Below are 17262 nucleotides of genomic sequence, written 5' to 3' on the forward strand. Positions count from 1 at the left end.
TTAATTTAAATGCTTTGTTTGGACCAATGGGACCGCATAGAACATAGTATTATCATAAAAAAAATTCAACTTGAAGCAAATACTTTTTTTCGGGGGTAATTCAACTCTCTAAATTGTTAGGCGTGAATGTGATGGGTGTTTGGTCTATAAGTGCCCTGCGACTGACTGGCAACCAGTCTAGGGTGTGTCCTGCTTCTCTGCCAAAAGTCATCTTAAGTAACTGAAGACTCTAAATGGTCTGTAGGTGTGAATGCTATTTAATATATGTCTGTCCTGCGATCACCTGGGCTAGGCTCCATCTCACCCGTGACCCTAATGAGGATAAAATGGATGAATGGATCCAAAGCATAACACATCATGTTAATGCAAGTCGAATGAATCATGTTATGACTGAAATCCTATCTCGGTGAGAAAGGTATCCAGCCGTCCACATGTCCTTATCACCTTCCTACTTCTTTTTTTTTTTTTTTCAATCATAGGAAAAGCGAGACGAGCCTTTTGTGAATGGGGAAAAGTGTGTGAGGGGAACGCCCGAGTGGCCCGTAGGCGCCTTGTTGCTGTTGTGCAGAGACTTGCTAGATTACGAGACCCAGGGTGGGGTTGTCAAGCCCCAGGGGGGCGGACAACGTGAAAGCAAATCTGCCAGGTGTCATCGAGTCAATAACTTCTGAGTATATTCCAGATCCACCCACACAATAGATGAAAATCCATAATATCGAGAGAATTATACATTTTTAATATATAGAGTTTTACCAATTCCACACACTTAAACTTGTTAAAATATACTTTTTAAAGTGTACCTTCGTGCCAGTTTTCACACTCAAACTGTCAAGAAATGTGAGACTCTATATCACACCATTTTGAGGAAAAGGAAAAGCATAAGCGGAATTAAAGATGGATGAATGGCACATTGAAACACTCAAATAATAAGCCAAACCATAAAATTGTGTGTGTCTGTGTGTATATGTTAGTTTATGCCACGGTCAGATCTGCCACATCCAAAATGGTGGACACAGTGAAAAATTGTACCAACAGGTCAACCCGCTCAAGGCGGCGTCGACGTACAGGACCAACTGTATGGACAAGCCAGCTAAATGAAGACAAACACATGACAGCTTTGATTGCAAACGGGATGTCTTTTAGTCCCTTCAGGGCCACCGTACGTTCCCCAAATCCGCAAGTTACCACTTCAGCCTCGTCACGTGAAAGGATATCCCGTTGCCCGTTCCCAAACGTAAGAGGAAGCTGCCTCTTAACCTTCCTCATCTGACACTTCCTCTCCTTTCAGCCTCCCGTTTCCAACCAACCGGTTTTGCCACAATGTTGCCGGACCAGTCGAACCGCACACACGCGGCGCAGTCACAACAACAACAATCTGCACGATGTGGTATGCTTTGGATCAGGGTGGGCAGACTTTTGTGCTTGAGGGCTGCGTTTAATTTGTTTGACAATTTTAGTGGGGAAAAAAAAGCAGCTAACAATAAAATTGCGTATACTAATAATAAAATTAATGATAGTTTTTTTTATATTTCATTTATCTCATTCCTTTGTTTTACAGTAAATTAAAAATATATATTGGTCTTGAATAATGTTACAATATATACAGTAAAATGCTAATAAACAGACAAATAAATACAAAGTAGATAAAAATGAACAAACTGGAATTGAGCTGAGCCAGGAGTTTTCCATCATTCAAAATTTTCAATAAATTTAGTACAGCCATAAGAGGACCTAAAAGGGTTCCCCACCGCTGCAACATTGCATGATGTGATATGCCTTGGATCCTGAGCTTTCATATAACTGTCGACTCGAAAAAACCTTCCATAATGTGAGTGTTAACGGTCGCCATTGTGACCCTTTCACGCTGCATGTAATATCGGGCTGTTTCCCTAATAACTGGAACACGTAAGAGGGAGCATATAACTGCCGTCTTGACCTACACTCCTGCCCATTCTGAATTGTCTCCCGGATGTGGCAATTTTGCAGGGTATACGCGTGAAAAATTCTCTCTGCTTCTGTCCATGTGTAGGACAACCGGTCCCATCTCACCTGCCTGCACTCGCTCGTGGTTCTGGAGCTGACAAACTAGCTGACTCCCAAATCCAGGGGCCAAGTCCCGACAAGTAAAAAAAAGCGTCTGGTATGTAGGATTTTTTTTTCTTTTTTCTTTCACATACACAGAAGGGAGGAGGAGGCATGGGAACAGGAATTCTTGAGCGTCTTGGCAGCTGACGTCTCGGTCTTGCCCGTGCCTGCTTGGAGTCGCAACGTCTCAACTGTCACAATGTCACATGGCAACGATGGAAAAGTTCAAGATTGGGAATATATATATATATATATACACATATACATACACACCTGCCACCCTCATTGTAGTTCTGATGTTTTAGTAGGCTTTTCCTGACCTTTATTTTTTTGCCTCACTTGTTCATTTTAAAAATCAAATGTGACCCCTTGAGATCTCCCAAAAATTGCCCACCACTTGTTTACTATAGCATTTATTATTAACACCTTCAACTCCACCTCCCTCTCTCCGTGTTGTGTTTGTGTGCTGCTGGGAGGAAAATGGACTCCACCTCTATTTATCTAGCACACACAACACAGAGCCCGCAAAGGCCCCAGCTGCTCTGTCAAACAAATGAGACGAGAAGAACATGCCTGTGTCTCACGCGCACAAAAGAGGATGACCCCCCTGGCGGTTAAACTGAACCTGGAACGTTCTATTTCTTAAAAAAAAAAAAAAAAAAAGATTTCCATACACGATCACCCAGAGGCTTTCCCACGCAAATGTGCTTGTCTTTTTGTGCCATCAACAACTTGCTAGCATCGAAACCGTTTTGCTAAAACAACAAAAAAACAGACCTGTCAATAGGGGACAAATAAAGTTGTAAAATAATTTAAAAATGTATCAACATACACTGAATACAAAAAAAAGTTGACACAATTTTTCCTGTTGTTACTTGTCATATATTGGTCGTGGCGCATGGCTTTTACGTGAACTTTTCAGCTAAGCAAACAAGGTCGAATTAGCATTGAGGTGGTGATTGTAGGAACCAAACATGCACCTGTATTGTTTGCTGTTGGCCTGGCTGATTCCAAACACTGCGATGTGGTCACACAATGACTTCATTAAAGAGACAATGGCATTGTGTCAACTAATGACAGGCCTCCCCCCTGCCCTTTTTTCTCTTTACTCTCAAGAGGTGGGCAAACTTTTGCGGCCCAAGGGTCACGTTTGAGCTTTAAAACGGATAAATGGGCTGGCTAATTGTATTGTTCCTAATTAATTTATTTAAAATGAATTAACCAATCACAGAGGATATAAAAAATCTGCACACCCCCATTCAAATGCAATGGTTTTGTGGAATAAAAAAATAGACCAAGACAAAGCACTACAAAACTTTCCCCATCATTAATGTGACCTATAACCTTTACTGTACCCATCACTTGTATTGGAAAAAAATGAAACCTACAAATTAAAACACAGATAATGCTGAACTTTATTTGGGGTTAATTTGAGGCACTTTAGATGGTGGCAGTTATTCGATGACTCGCATTGAACATGAATTTGAATAAGGTTGGTTCGTTCTGAAAACAGTCACATCCTCAGTTTGTTACCATGTAACTGTAACTTAGCAACTGTAACTAAGTGACTGTAAACATAACTATAATTTACCATTATTTTTATTGTATATATATTTCATAAAATAAATGGATACCAAAAATGTCATTTGTAGCGAAGGAGAAGGTGGGGCCTTTACCTACTCTTCCTGCACTCTCAGCCAATCAGCAGCCATCTTTCTTCACCCCCGCGGGCAGCCAATCAACGCGGACCTCACCTTCCCCTCGCTCGCCTGTGAAAGAATTTCCCAAAGCTAAGCGATTAAGCGACGCCAAATACAAACATCGCCGTGTTGACGTGTGTATGAATCATGTTGACATCGTGATAAAAGTGCTAAAGTCGACTTTTATGTACGGAGAGGGAGCGCAGGGAGGGTTACTAAACAAAAAAAAAGCGCGGGCTTTACCTGCCGGGAAGAGAGACCAGAGGGTGGCGGTGCGGGAGTGACAGGAGGAGGGAGGAGGAGATCAGGGGGAAAAAACTGTCGGGAAAAAAGAAAAGTGGACTTACCTGTACGCCAACTTCTGCCAACCCGCTCCCTCTTATCACCTGCTCCGACTTGAAAGTCCAGTTCCACCAGGCACCAAGCCGGGGAGAGGAGGTGAAATATGTCACAGGAGACAGACAAGTAAGTGATCACGCCTGCGGAGACGATCTTTGATACTCGGACCCAAACTGCGGAGGGGGTCCCTCTTTTTTTCCCCCCCTTTCTCGCTTTGGAATCAAAACGCATGTTGCATTTTTTGGAATAGTGACTAACTAGTCATTTTGCATCACTTGTGGGTGACTGATGATGTAAAGTTATGGAGGGAAGCTTGTTTTGGATTCTCCGGATTGTTTTGGGGGGTTTTTGGGGAGGGGGCACACCTTCAAACATGCATGGACGTTTTTGTTTAGTTTTGTTTTTAACTTCATTATTTGCATTTTGCATTGCACTGCACGAGCCCTACGGCCTTGTGTAAATATGCACATTAATAGCGGGTGATTATTCATCAAGAACGATGTGCTATTAATGACATGGTGTGTGCTTTAAAGCCTCAAACATAGTTTCAATTCTTTTTCATTTACATATGTTTATCAAACTTGGAATGTGCAATTTTGGCATTTGATTTGACTTTAGTCATTATTTTGTCTTTGCATTTCCTCTGTTATGTGCATTTAGATGCACTCTTGTCCGCTTGCACACATATAAAGAATAAATATGTAAATAATATATGTCTTATTTAGTAGTTGGTGATTAAATTTGCTTGATTTGACTTGATGGCTATTTGTCTGCAAATAAATGTACTTTTTTAAATGCCTATTTTTGGTTCTGCTAATATATTAATGTGGATAGCTGCTACTACTACCACTGGGGTACTTCCATTTTGCAGGTCATATTCTATACAAATTATATTTCCTATGTTATATTAGGCTGAATGGATTTTTTTCCAAGTTATAGAAATATGCAGACAATATTATTCTTACCTGAAAATTCATTAAAAAAAAACAACAACATTACATTTACAATTAATTTTGTACCTGTCATGTTTTTGGGGCTATTTTATCAAAAATATTTTTTAATTTATAAAAAACGTAATCTTTTTTTATAACCCGAACTAAAAAAATTCAAACAATACTACATTAAAGTTGATGTTCAATGCATTCTGCAACGTTTAATAAAATTATCAAAATTCTTCTAATTACACAATAATGCGTATTGCTACTACTATGTTATGTGGATCAATCTAACAACATAAACAACATCAAATACAAAACGTTAAACATAACATGATCTAAAATCAATGAAGCAATAACAAAGGAAGAAACAGTGAAAACAAATAATACACTAAAACAACGGTTTGTGCTGAAGAACGGCCATTATCCATGACTACAAATTGCTAAATGACTGTATAGTGGCCACGTGGTTGCCATGGTGATGTCTTAAAAGCAAAGACTCATTAAGAGATGCAAGAAAATGCGTTATTAGCAGAAACCTGCCGTGAAACTGCCGATATGTTGTGCTCACGCTGATTCAATCTTTGTCATCCGGTTTCAAGGCTTTTTGTAAAGCGTTACCGAAAGGTGTGCGCGGCCGCTAATATATATCACGCGGTGTCTAACATTCGGCGGGCGCCGAGTTGACACGCAGCCAAATAAAGCTGTTGTGACAACACGGCGTGTTGAACTACTCCGTGTCATCTCTCCTCCTAAAGTGGGCCAACAGAGGCCCTACCCGCTAGCTTAAGCCTCTTGCACGCCACACTGCACACAAACAACAAAGAAGCAAGAATCGAACCCACAAACCTTCGACTGTGACAACTACTGTTGCTCACCAAAACAGCAGCACCTACTGAATCATCTGAACAGTCTCTCAGATGAGGATTAGATCAGATTATTTCATTATTAAAATTAAAAAAAAAAAAAAAAGGTTTCCGCCGACTTTATGTTCGCATCCTGCTGTTCCAACAGCGGCCTGTAGGTGGTCAAGTTGCACTTTCTGTCGGATTTAAAAGTCGAACTTGGCACTTGGTCTGAAAGGTTTTCCAACCCTAGTACACAAAGTGACTGTGCTGGTCTCTGTGGTGTCCGCCCAGCAAGCGTCTGGTGGTGGTAGTCCCCAACGAGAGCTCCTACCCGGCCGTGCGGCGGGCCTACACCAGCGAGGATGAGGCGTGGCGCTCGTACCTGGAGAATCCGCTAACGGCCGCCACCAAGGCCATGATGAGCATCAACGGCGACGAGGACAGCGCCAACGCCCTGGGCCTTCTCTACGACTACTACAAGGTCCCTTGGCAACTTTTGTTACAGTTACGGTCACTTAGTTAGAGTTACTTAACCACGGTTGCTAAGTTTCAAATCGGGGATGTGGCTGTGTCGAGAACCAATGTAATCCAAACTCATTTTAATTGGGAGTCAGCACACACCTGCCACTGATTAAGCCCATATAAAGTTCAGCTGGTCAAGCACAAAGTACACCAGTTTGAATCTGATTGCTTCATTTTGCACACCGCCACATTATAAGTGGGTGTGCACACTTATGCAACCACATCTCAATTGTATATTTTTACGTCACCTCTCGAAAATATTTATGTTTTTCAATTGTTTTTAAATTATTTCTCAACAACCTGGCATTTGAGCAGGGGTGTGTAGACTTTCGACATCTACTGTAAATTGTGTGACAAATGTCCGTCCTGGTTGTCTTCCAGGTTCCTAAAGAAAAGAGACTCCTGACCGCTCCCAAGGTTGCGGAAATAACGGAAGAGCAGGAGAAAAGGTTGGTAAACACGCTAAATGGCTCAACAAATAGTCGTGTTTTGTTTCTGCCGTCACAGCTATGCGTTTGCCCAGGTTGCCTAGCAACCCCAACGGCGCGGAGGCCGAGGCGTTGGACAACCGCGTCCAGGTTCTCAAGTCGGTCCCCGTCAACCTGTCGCTCAACACGGAGCACCCCGGCGGCCCCGATGCGGGCGGGGCGCCTTCCGTGGCCCTGGTGAAGGCCGAGTCCTTCGCGCCCGTCTACATGACGGCGGGCGGCGGGCTCCACTACCGCGCGGACGGCGAGGAGGCATCCCGGGTGGTCTACGAGGAAAACCCCTACGAGGTGACCACCGTCAACCACAGTTCCTACGTGAAGGAGGACCACCAGAGCCCGCCGGACAGCCCCTTTGACGAGGACGGCGACGCGGTGAGAAATGATTCAGGGATACCCGCTTGCCACTGGGGCTCAATCGGGGACCAGTCCTGGAAATGACCCAAAATGGCTGACTGGCTAATTGTTCTCATTTTCCAGCGGGTGACTGAAAATCTCAATGAACATAAATGTCGCTTGCCTTTTGGTGTTTTTCTTGCCAGAAGTACCACACGCCTTCGTCTCTGGCCTCAGATGACTTCTTGTTCCACCAGAACGGAACGTAAGTCACCACCTAGTGTGCAAATGAGGGCCCCCGCCCTCCTTTTGTTATGATGTCTGACAAGCCCCGCGATGTCGCAGCGACAGCTTCCAGTACACGCTGGACGCCACCCGCTCGCTACGGCAGAAGCAGGGCGAGGGCCCCATGACGTACCTGAACAAGGGCCAGTTCTACGCCGTCACGCTCAACGAGCTCAGCGCCAACAAGCGGCTACGGCACCCCATCAGCAAAGTGCGGGTGGGTGCCGCCTGTTTTTTTCTCATTGAAGGAAGAAAACGAATCAAATCGTTCCACTTTAAAAGCTATCGAGCGATATGTATCTTTTGTTGGAGAGACGCGCACCCTTCGTAGCGGTGCAAAAACGGAACGGCGTCACTGTGAAAAGTTTGTAACCATTTTTTTCTGACCAACCAATCAGAAGACGGTAAAATGCTGAGGGCCGGTGCTCTGGCCCTGTGAAGCCAAATTTGAAATCTGATTGGTTGAAGAAACTCTCCCGTTGCTAGCGGAATTTGCGCGGACAAGCACTAGTGATTCTGAAGTCTCTGGGCAGATTACAGTGGCATGGCAACACATATAGACTCAAATCGGATTGGACAAAAATATAAATCCCCTTTTATGTACTGAAAGCAGTGCAGCCAAACGAAACGCTATGAAAGAAGTTGACACAATTTCATGGAACGAATATTAAGATTTTCGCCCCCCCCCCCCCCCCCCCCCTCCATTTCACAGAGTGTGATCATGGTGGTGTTTAGCGAGGACAAAAACAGAGACGAGCAGCTGAAATACTGGAAGTACTGGCACTCCCGGCAGCACACGGCCAAGCAGAGAGTTCTGGACATCGGTGAGATGTGTTTGATTATCTTTATTTCCAATGCTGGAATGCACTCAGTCAGTTTAAAAAAAAAAAAAAAAGCCACACTGAGAGCAAACAAGCCCCCACCCTGCTCACTGCTTGCTCGCCTTCAGGCTAAACAGCCACCATGACGCACTCACACTCTCACACACACACACACACACACACACACTTGAAGAATGGTGAATTGTTGCTGGACCAACTCGTCTATGACTTGTTGATGTGTGTGCGAGAGATTTGTTAGTTTGACAAGCTCTGGCCTGCTAACCCCGCCAAACGTTTTGAGGTATGTGACACACACACACACACACACACACACGGGTACGTACGCACGCACACGCGTGTCAGGACAGGGAGCGGAATGTGAAGACGCACGGTCCGTTAAAAATAATGATTTTCCTAATTGACATCGTGGCGGTATTCATCGTTGATCAGCAACACGCACGCGCACACACACACACACACTTTCACTCACTACTGCGGAAGTGTGTCAACAGAACTACAAAAACAAACATCTGAAGAGAGGTCATATGTAAACAAAAAACATGCATGTTTTTGCTAGAATAAAGTAATAACATGTTAATGTTGTAAAATAAGAAATTTAAAAAATAATATGTTACTTTTTGTTTTGTGTTTTTTTGTTGCGAAAAAAAAGCCTTCAAATTGTTTTTTTTTTAAATACAAATACCAAAAATTAGTACGATTATTTTTTTTCTTATTCACCCAGTTTTGAAATAAAAGTATCCACGTAGAACATATTTCCTGAATATTTAAAATATATGTAAAATAAAAATAATATATGCAAAGATATGTTTTTAAAAAAAGTTAAATTAGTTAAATAGTTGCTTCTCTGAAAAGTAGAGATCTGGAATAACACCATCCCATCTATTTTCAACCATCTAAAAACACACAAAAAAATACATAAGAATATATGTATAAATTACTTGATAATTAATGACTAAATTCCCTCATTTTGGACCGAGGAAATTCTTCTGTTTATCTCACAGCCGAAATTCCGGCGTAAACTGAGCACGGATTGACGATCTGTCGGCTAAATCACAGGTGAGGCGGCCCTGTGCCCTTTTCCTCTCGCTGGATGCAACCCGAAACCGCCATGAGAGCTGATTTGAATAGCAGCGGAGGAGGGTGTGCGTCCGTGTGCAGGTGCCTCGGGCTACGTCACAGAATACACGAGATCATTTAGAAAAAAAAAAAAGGGGGGGGGTACTTGTTTCCTGTCTCCATTGTGCACTTGTTGCGGAACAAGGAAAGACTCCCGTGCATGTTGATTCCTTCACAACATTTCACAATCCCCCTGACCCCCATGTAAAAATTTGTGCGCAAATGCCCAGTCGCCCCTTTCACACAGAGACCCTGCATCGATGGGCCTTTGCGTTGCGCACGGAAACCGGCAAAAGCAGGATTTTACCAGATCTCCAAACTGCTTTGCCTTTCTCACTGAACACAGAAAAGGGAGAATATTGACAAGACTTCAAATATAACTCCTCACCACCACCTTTCACACAGAACCCAGCCAAAGCATGATATTACTACAAATTGAGCAGTGAGATGTAACAGAAGGGTATTTATACACCTTTCATACATTACCTAGCGAAAGCAGGATGCTGCCTCAACTGCATATGTGAATTATTACCACAACCTAACATGACTCATCAAAACCACCTTTACCTTTCACACAGAATTCGACAAAGGCAGGATATTGCTGTGACTAAAAAGAACTCATTGCCACCACCGTTCACACACAACCCAGGAAAAACAGAATTTTAGCACAAATAAGTGAACTGGAACAGAAGACCCTGCGTTTAGCCATCTTCACCTTTCACGCAAAACCCAGAAAAGGCAGGGTACAGACACAAAAACAAAGATTGAAACAGAAGACCGGGCCTTTCTCCACCTCTCACACAAAGCACAGTGGACAATACGAGAACAGCAGTAACGGTTGCATCACAACCTGTTTCTTTCACACATAACCCAGCAATCGTGTTGCTTCTTGCCCTAAGAGAACATTTGCAGCTTTTTACAGGCAGCGTGAAAGGCTCCTACAAATAAAACAATTTCAGCGACACTCCTGTTTCCTGTGTGACCATCAAAAGGGTCTCCTGAGCAGCCTTTTTTGAAGCCCGAGAGTTTGTTTGTCCAGGCCAGATAAGGCCATATCTTCCCAAATTGAAGCGTGTGCCGTTGGATTGCTTATCAGGAACAAACAATGGCTACCTTCTTGTGACTTTTAATGACCACTCTGTGCTTTTTTTTTTCCCCCCCAAACGCTGTGATTCTTGTCCCAGCCGACTACAAGGAGAGCTTCAACACCATCGGCAACATCGAAGAAATCGCCTACAACGCCATCTCCTTCACGTGGGACGTCAACGAAGAGGCCAAGGTAAGAAAAACAACCGGACATTAAAATAATGTGAAAATAACTTTCAAACCAATCAGTGGACAGAAAAATGCTGACATCGAGGGTCAACTCGCTGGATGAGGAAGAATTTGATATCATTGAAATTGAGCCGGCATTACTCATTCTTGAAGGATATGGGCAGATTAGATTGACATGGCAACACAGAGGCCGAAATCTGATTGGACAAAAAAAAAATTAAATTACCATCTATGTATTAAAAGCGGTGCAGGCAAAAGAAGCGCTACAAAATTCCCGTTATTGACATATCAACCCCCTACAAACCGGTCGAGTATGTTTACCCATGCAGGAGGTGTGTCGGGTAATAAAAAGCAGCGGGACAGGTTTTTTTTTTTTTTGATGATTTGGTTGTTGGCAAACAAGCGCAAAGTGGACAAATGACGCAAGAATTGACAAAACACCGCTATGCTAGCTAGTTTCACACAGACAATACAGTATAAGATGTAATACAATTTACCGTAAATGAAAAAGGACAACCACTTTAGCATTAGCATTTAGCTCGTGGCTAAAGCGAGCAGAATAACCCAATGGAGCCCCGATTTTTTTTTGGGTGGTGGGGGGGATTTTTCTTTGATTTTGAACTCGACTGAAGAAAAGAGAAGGTCCGTAAAGTGTTGAAGGTCCTTTTTGAACGGTGTAATTGTGACGTTTGAGACTTTTGAGCAGCACACAATAGCAAGAGGAAGAACCAATCACTACTTCCTGTTTATTACAGTAACACACAACAAATTGGGCAAAGTATAGCATGACTTCCATACACTATAAAAGGTGTACAATATGTACCGTAAATTATACTGTACATTGAGGCTTATTGTAGAGAAAATGCATATACGTTTGAGTGTATGTACACACACGAAAAGTCAATATTGGCCCTGAGTCATCTTGGATTTCTTCCAACAGCAACTATTTGTCCCTCATTGCAATAAAAGAGTAACAAACACGCACTGCTTCAGTGTGTCCTAAACAAAAGACAGTTTGGAAGCGTGTCTTATACATGTCTTAAATATGAAATTTAGATTTTTTTTTTTCCTACAAATTACCTGGCCCCGCTCTCCATTTTAAGTATAAAATGTGGCCCTGAGCTCAGATGTTTTTTTCCCGCTCCTGTTCTAGACGACTTTGACATTAAATATTTGTCACGTTTGGTTGGGTTAGCTTGTGCTAAATACATCCGATTATAAATGCGGGAATGCATGCAGCCTATACGACACTCTGAACGTGCTGTCCGGCAGATCTTCATCACGGTCAACTGCCTGAGTACGGACTTCTCGTCGCAGAAGGGCGTCAAGGGTCTGCCTCTGATGATCCAGATCGACACGTACAGCTACAACAACCGCAGCAACAAACCTCTGCACAGGGCCTACTCGCAGATCAAGGTCTTCTGTGACAAGGTCAGGCACCAGCCACCCTACCTCGCTATCTTTTGTTCGATCCCAGTCGGTATCATTTAGGTTGCCAGAAAGAAAAACAAAAACAAAATGGGATTTGAAAAAAAAAAAAAAAAAAAGGGACCGGAGCCCCTTTATACTGTTAAGGCTGGCATTTATTTTCCACCTTTTTGGTGCTATTGTTTTGTATAAATGTGGCTATGAACACTACATGGTAAAAAATAAATAAATTAAATTTTTCAAACCAATACTTTTGTCTCTCTGGTGTCTGCATTGCCGCTGAATAGGGCTGGCTCATTGCGCAAGTACTCCCCCTTGTGGTCATACCTGCTCACACCACATTCCTAATTTAGTTTCCTGTGATTTTATTTCCTCTCTCAGGGAGCCGAACGTAAGATAAGAGATGAAGAGAGGAAACTCTTCCGCAAGAAATCCAAAGGTACCGAGTGTCACAAGAAATCTTATTTCATGAGAATATTCAGAATGAACCAAATGTAAATGAAAGCTATGAAGCACTATTTTCCCTGGCACGCAGTTAAAGACGGTGGCGTGGGCGTGATAACGGTACCCAAGAAGTCAGACACGACGTATTTCAAGACCATGACCGACCTGGAAGCACAACCTGTCCTTTTCATCCCTGACGTCCACTTTGGAAACCTGCAGAGGGCCGGACAGGTACGCTTTGCCGCTAAAACCGAATTATGATCAATCAATTTATGTATAAATTCACAAATAGTAAGTCATGTAAAACATCGACAAAATCACCTGAAAATATGTTAAAATAGCATCAAAATTCAATCCAAGCAACGTTTTAAATCCTGCCACTTGTAGCCCTTTATTTGGTCAGGAGACATATTTGGTCACTTCCATAGACCTCACTATCTGGCAGCACTTGAAGAAAAATACTGAGCAAAAAAAAAAAAAAAAAAAACCACTTAAAGAATTTTAAAACAAAATCTACGTTTTCAGGTGTTCACCTTCAACACAGAGGAAATGGAGCGAGAAGGGTGAGCGCGCCCGAACAGGAAGTGTCATTTACATCAGCTCAAAGAGATATGCAAATGAGATGCACTGCACAGGACGCACATACGCAAACAAAAAAAAAAAAAAGAAATATTATTCATGACAATGTCTGTGTCAGGAGCGTCCTGGTGAAAAGGATGTTCCGGCCGTCGGAGGATGACTTGTGTCCGTCGCCGCAGAAGCAGGTCAAGGAAGAGGCGCACAAAAGAGGTAAGAGAGGCCGTACCTAATATTGTGGCCGACCCTAGCCTCCATTTTATGCTCCATATACACACACGCACAAAATTCAGCGCACTAGTAGAATGACCGTGTCCACACGCGCACTGGTAACACTACTAGTAGGCATGTGTCCTGCGCTAGTAGCCTACTTGTAATACCAAAATGCCCACTAGTAGTTTTGCCTCACTAACGTGGTTGTCCTACTAGTGTACAGAATTTTACACAGTGGTGGGAAAAAGTTACTAGTATGACACTGTGGTTCTACTGTAGCGCTAAACTAGTGAGGACAAAAGAGTTTACTAGTACACGGCACTTAAGCTGGATTTTGAATAAGTGCTCATGCGGCTTTGCATAAAAAAACACTAGTAAGGTACTAGGAGGCTACTAGTGCGTGACACATGCCTACTAGTTGGGTCCTAGTAGTGTTATAGTGCGACACATAGTTGACTAGTAAGGTTTGCCCTACCGCAGTGCTGCTGTACGTCCGCAAGGAGACGGACGAGGTGTTCGACGCGCTCATGCTCAAATCCCCGACGCTGCGAGGCCTGGTAGACGCGGTGAGTGGCGGCCGCCATTTTGCGTGGCGCCTCTTAACTGCATTTTTTTTTCGGGGGGGGGTCAACAGCACATTTTCATTTGCGTCGCAGATATCCGAGAAGTATGGCGTGACCACCGAGAAGATCACCAAAGTCTACAAGAAAAGCAAAAAAGGGTGAGACAGATGGGAACAATTTTACAGTACTACAGATACTAGTATTGCGCTAAAATGTACCTTTTTTTTTTCCCCCCTCTCATTTTTGCCAGCATCCTGGTGAACATGGACGACAACATCATCGAGCACTACTCCAACGAGGACACGTTCATCCTGCACTTGGAGAGCTACGCTGACTCCTACAAGGTCACGCTGACTGAAATATGAGCCACTGCACACAAAAAAAAAAAATGTTGAAGACTGTGGGATACTCTTGCACCGAGTAACCGTCGCTGGTCCTTAAAGGCAGAAATAACGGAGCCCGTATTCACGGATCCATTGTACAGAGTGTCTTGTCATTATGTACATAATTTGGATTGCTAGCTCCGTCAGCCATCATGAAAGCACGTAGCCTTCATTAGTTCTTTCTTAGCAGCTTCTTTGCATGCCCAACTTATTTTTTTTTTTGTATTTATTTTTCTGGCAATTATGTTGCCCAACTGACTGCTTACAAGTTTGAAGACATCTGTGATGCCAACTAGACTCTTTGGTTGAACATTCCCTATGGTCAAAATATTTTCAATCTTTTCTAAGGGTACCATCATGGCCAGGCCCATTTCATGATTTTTAATAAGGCTGCTGAACCACAACTCGAAAGCAATGTCTGATTTTCAATTTCCATGAAGGTTGCATTACGGTCATTTTTCCTCTTTCAGAAGAGTACCAACAATTCTCTACGTTTGACAGCATTTGTGAAATTTAGGCAGGCAATGCTCTTGATAGAACACATCGTCTTCAGGCGCCAAGCTGTCGCCATCTTGTGGTCAGCATGAGAAATGCCGTCGGTGACCACTAAAGGGAATTAAAAAATACGGACCTTTTGAGAAAATTTAAGCTGTATTTCAGTATGTGTTTCCTTATTAAAATGGAAAAAAAATGAGTAGTTTCTCCATTTTTAAAAATGTTTCCAAACCTAATATCTAATTTCAAAAAGAAACAAGGATCGCACTCAGAGAGCATCTACCAAAGTGGAGAAAAAAAAAATGAAAGTGTAGAGAACACTACTTAACAGTGTTAAAACACTGCATGAAATACATTGACTACAGTAAATTTAAAGGCCAAATACACTTTATTATCCAACATTGTTCTTAAAACAAGCTTAAGATGTACTCCATGCAGGATGCAGCAGTCACATGACCGGGAAGCAGGCATGGAGCGCGATGCCGCATTGGTTCAGTCTGTTGCGAGCCATCTTGATGTAACCTTGGTCACCAAATTTCATCCCCCAACTACCATACAGTTGTGCAGAAAAAAAAAAAGATTTAACCACCTAAAAGCAAAATTAATACATTTCATTCAAAAGACCTGTTCTTGACCAGCCAGTAGTCTCTTCCTTTTTCCGTGCCGTAGCCCACAGCCAGCACACCGTGGTTCACTTTATGGCTACATCCCAGGTCCTCGTATACACCTAATAAGCCCAGGGGGGAGAATTAATAAATGGTTAAAAACCAGGGTCAAGTTATTGACTCACCGTGGCGGTAGAAGTGGAAGTTGGAACGAGATGCGTCAATGGCCACCGAGACGGGGCCGACGTTGGCGAGGGCGACCTTCAGGGCATCTTCGTCGCCCTTCGGGACGAACGAGTAACCCGAGCAGTTGGCGGCCCGATCCTGAGGTTTGTACATGCACTCGCCACGCTGACAAGACAATTAAACACGTTTGCTTAAGCACCAACCTCTAAGGGGAAAAAAGTCAGTTCACTAACAAAAGCATACTAGTTCAGTCATTAAGATGAATTAAGTCATGAATGTAAAAAAATAATATAGACAATTGTTGTGGCGACACCCTCACTTTGGCCGTGTAGGGGTAGGCCCAGTCCGAGTCGATGCCTCTGTTCTTGTTGACGTAGCGGAAGGCGTTGGTCATGAAGCCGCCGTGGCAGCCGTGGTTGCCGAAGTTCAGCGAGCAATCCACCAGGTTCTGGGGGCTCAGTGACGTCAGCGTGCCCGTCCTCCTCTTCAGCTGGCCCTCCAGAGCACCCACGGCGCTAAAGGCCCAGCAGGAGCCGCAAGAACCCTGCCGACAAGTTGACGTTAGGCCGCCGTACCTGGTCGACTTCTGCTCTGACCAACCAATCAGAGACCAAACAAAAAATGCTAACAGTTGCTAGTCTCTTCGCTAATACTTGAAGCTACAGTCCAGCGCTAGTTGTAACTGAAATCTGATTGGACAAAAAAAAAAAAAAAAAAATCTACGTGTACTACAAGCAGCCAAGAGAAAGGCTACAAAAAATATATACAATGTTTGGAATAATTTCTAAATTTCATGGAGTAAATCTTAAAACGAGGTTAACCGGAAGTCTCACCTGCATTTTGACTTCAGTCACCAGGCCGCGCTTCCTCCAGTCAAGTGATGGTGGCAGCGTGCTTTGCTCCCAGTTGAAGTTTAGTTGGATCCTCTCCAGGTCGGACGGCACCACCGTACCGGTGAGCGTGCTGCTCACCTCCTCCTTGGTCTGAAAAAAACGCACCCCAAAAAATAAAAAGAATCGTATAAGAGCACACTGCACTGCAATGAAAACAAAAAAGGGGGCGGGGGGGTTTCGGGAAGACAGGATACGCTCAAGTGCACCTGCAAGTGGGTCTCATGCTCATAATTACCACGCATGGACTTTTTTATTATTTTTTTTTACCAGATCTCCCAAATGGTTCATGGCCAGCTCGTAGGTGTGCAGGCCCAGGGTAGCCTCCAGGTTGTGAACGTTGATCATCAGCAAGTTCTCTTCCCAGATCCGCCTGCGACCCGACTCTTCCACCTTGACGCGCACAAACGAGAACAGCGACAATCTCATTTAGCCACAACAGGCATCTACCAGCCAGTGGTCCCAAATCCGACGGGAATTTTTTGCCTCATGCGAGTAAACTTTATTGTGGGCCTTTTTCCACAGCTCCCAGTGTCCATTAAGAGCCGGGCTTATGTTGCCCTCCGCAAATCCCCACAGGATGGCCAAGAGCAGGCACCCGAACATGGCTGCAGCGGCTCCGTATGAAAAACAGAATGAATCAAGGCAAAAAGCAGGCATGCAGAGGGTGTGCAGACGCTCTCTTTTATCCAGTTGGCTGCACACCTGTAG

General features: G+C 43.6%; 2 protein-coding genes and 1 long non-coding RNA gene across 4 annotated transcripts; 1 reads left to right on the plus strand and 2 right to left on the minus strand.

Moving 5' to 3' along the window:
* Positions 1–1611: 1611 nt before the first annotated feature.
* LOC147132118 (uncharacterized) lies at positions 1612–7635 on the minus strand. The gene is made up of 3 exons (XR_015081983.1): positions 4029–7635; positions 3762–3854; positions 1612–2276 (listed from the first exon to the last, which is right to left on the minus strand). It is a non-coding gene; the product is annotated as an uncharacterized LOC147132118 (long non-coding RNA).
* Positions 3863–15069, plus strand: grhl2b (grainyhead-like transcription factor 2b). Of its 2 annotated transcripts, XM_086013812.1 has the most exons (16): positions 3864–4250; positions 6199–6388; positions 6811–6878; positions 6953–7289; positions 7457–7515; positions 7596–7752; positions 8248–8359; positions 10678–10772; positions 12041–12199; positions 12578–12635; positions 12732–12871; positions 13166–13203; positions 13338–13429; positions 13910–13995; positions 14086–14150; positions 14243–15069. In XM_086013812.1, the coding sequence occupies exons 1-16, from the start codon at positions 4231–4233 to the stop codon at positions 14355–14357; spliced, it is 1791 nt and encodes a 596-aa protein (XP_085869938.1). In that variant the 5' UTR covers positions 3864–4230; the 3' UTR covers positions 14358–15069. The 2 variants fall into 2 exon arrangements, with proteins under 2 accessions (XP_085869936.1, XP_085869938.1); XM_086013810.1 differs by having other exon boundaries at positions 3863–4250; positions 13910–14150.
* A 170-nt stretch (positions 15070–15239) lies between these two features.
* Positions 15240–17227, minus strand: LOC147132120 (cathepsin K-like). The gene is made up of 7 exons (XM_086013813.1): positions 17038–17227; positions 16822–16944; positions 16495–16644; positions 15981–16205; positions 15661–15826; positions 15495–15597; positions 15240–15418 (listed from the first exon to the last, which is right to left on the minus strand). The coding sequence occupies exons 1-7, from the start codon at positions 17209–17211 to the stop codon at positions 15319–15321; spliced, it is 1041 nt and encodes a 346-aa protein (XP_085869939.1). The 5' UTR covers positions 17212–17227; the 3' UTR covers positions 15240–15318.
* Positions 17228–17262: the final 35 nt, after the last annotated feature.

Source organism: Filicampus tigris, chromosome 18 (assembly GCF_054856515.1).
Source record: "Filicampus tigris isolate MCC_2025a chromosome 18, RoL_Ftig_1.0, whole genome shotgun sequence".
Lineage (NCBI taxonomy): Eukaryota > Metazoa > Chordata > Actinopteri > Syngnathiformes > Syngnathidae > Filicampus > Filicampus tigris.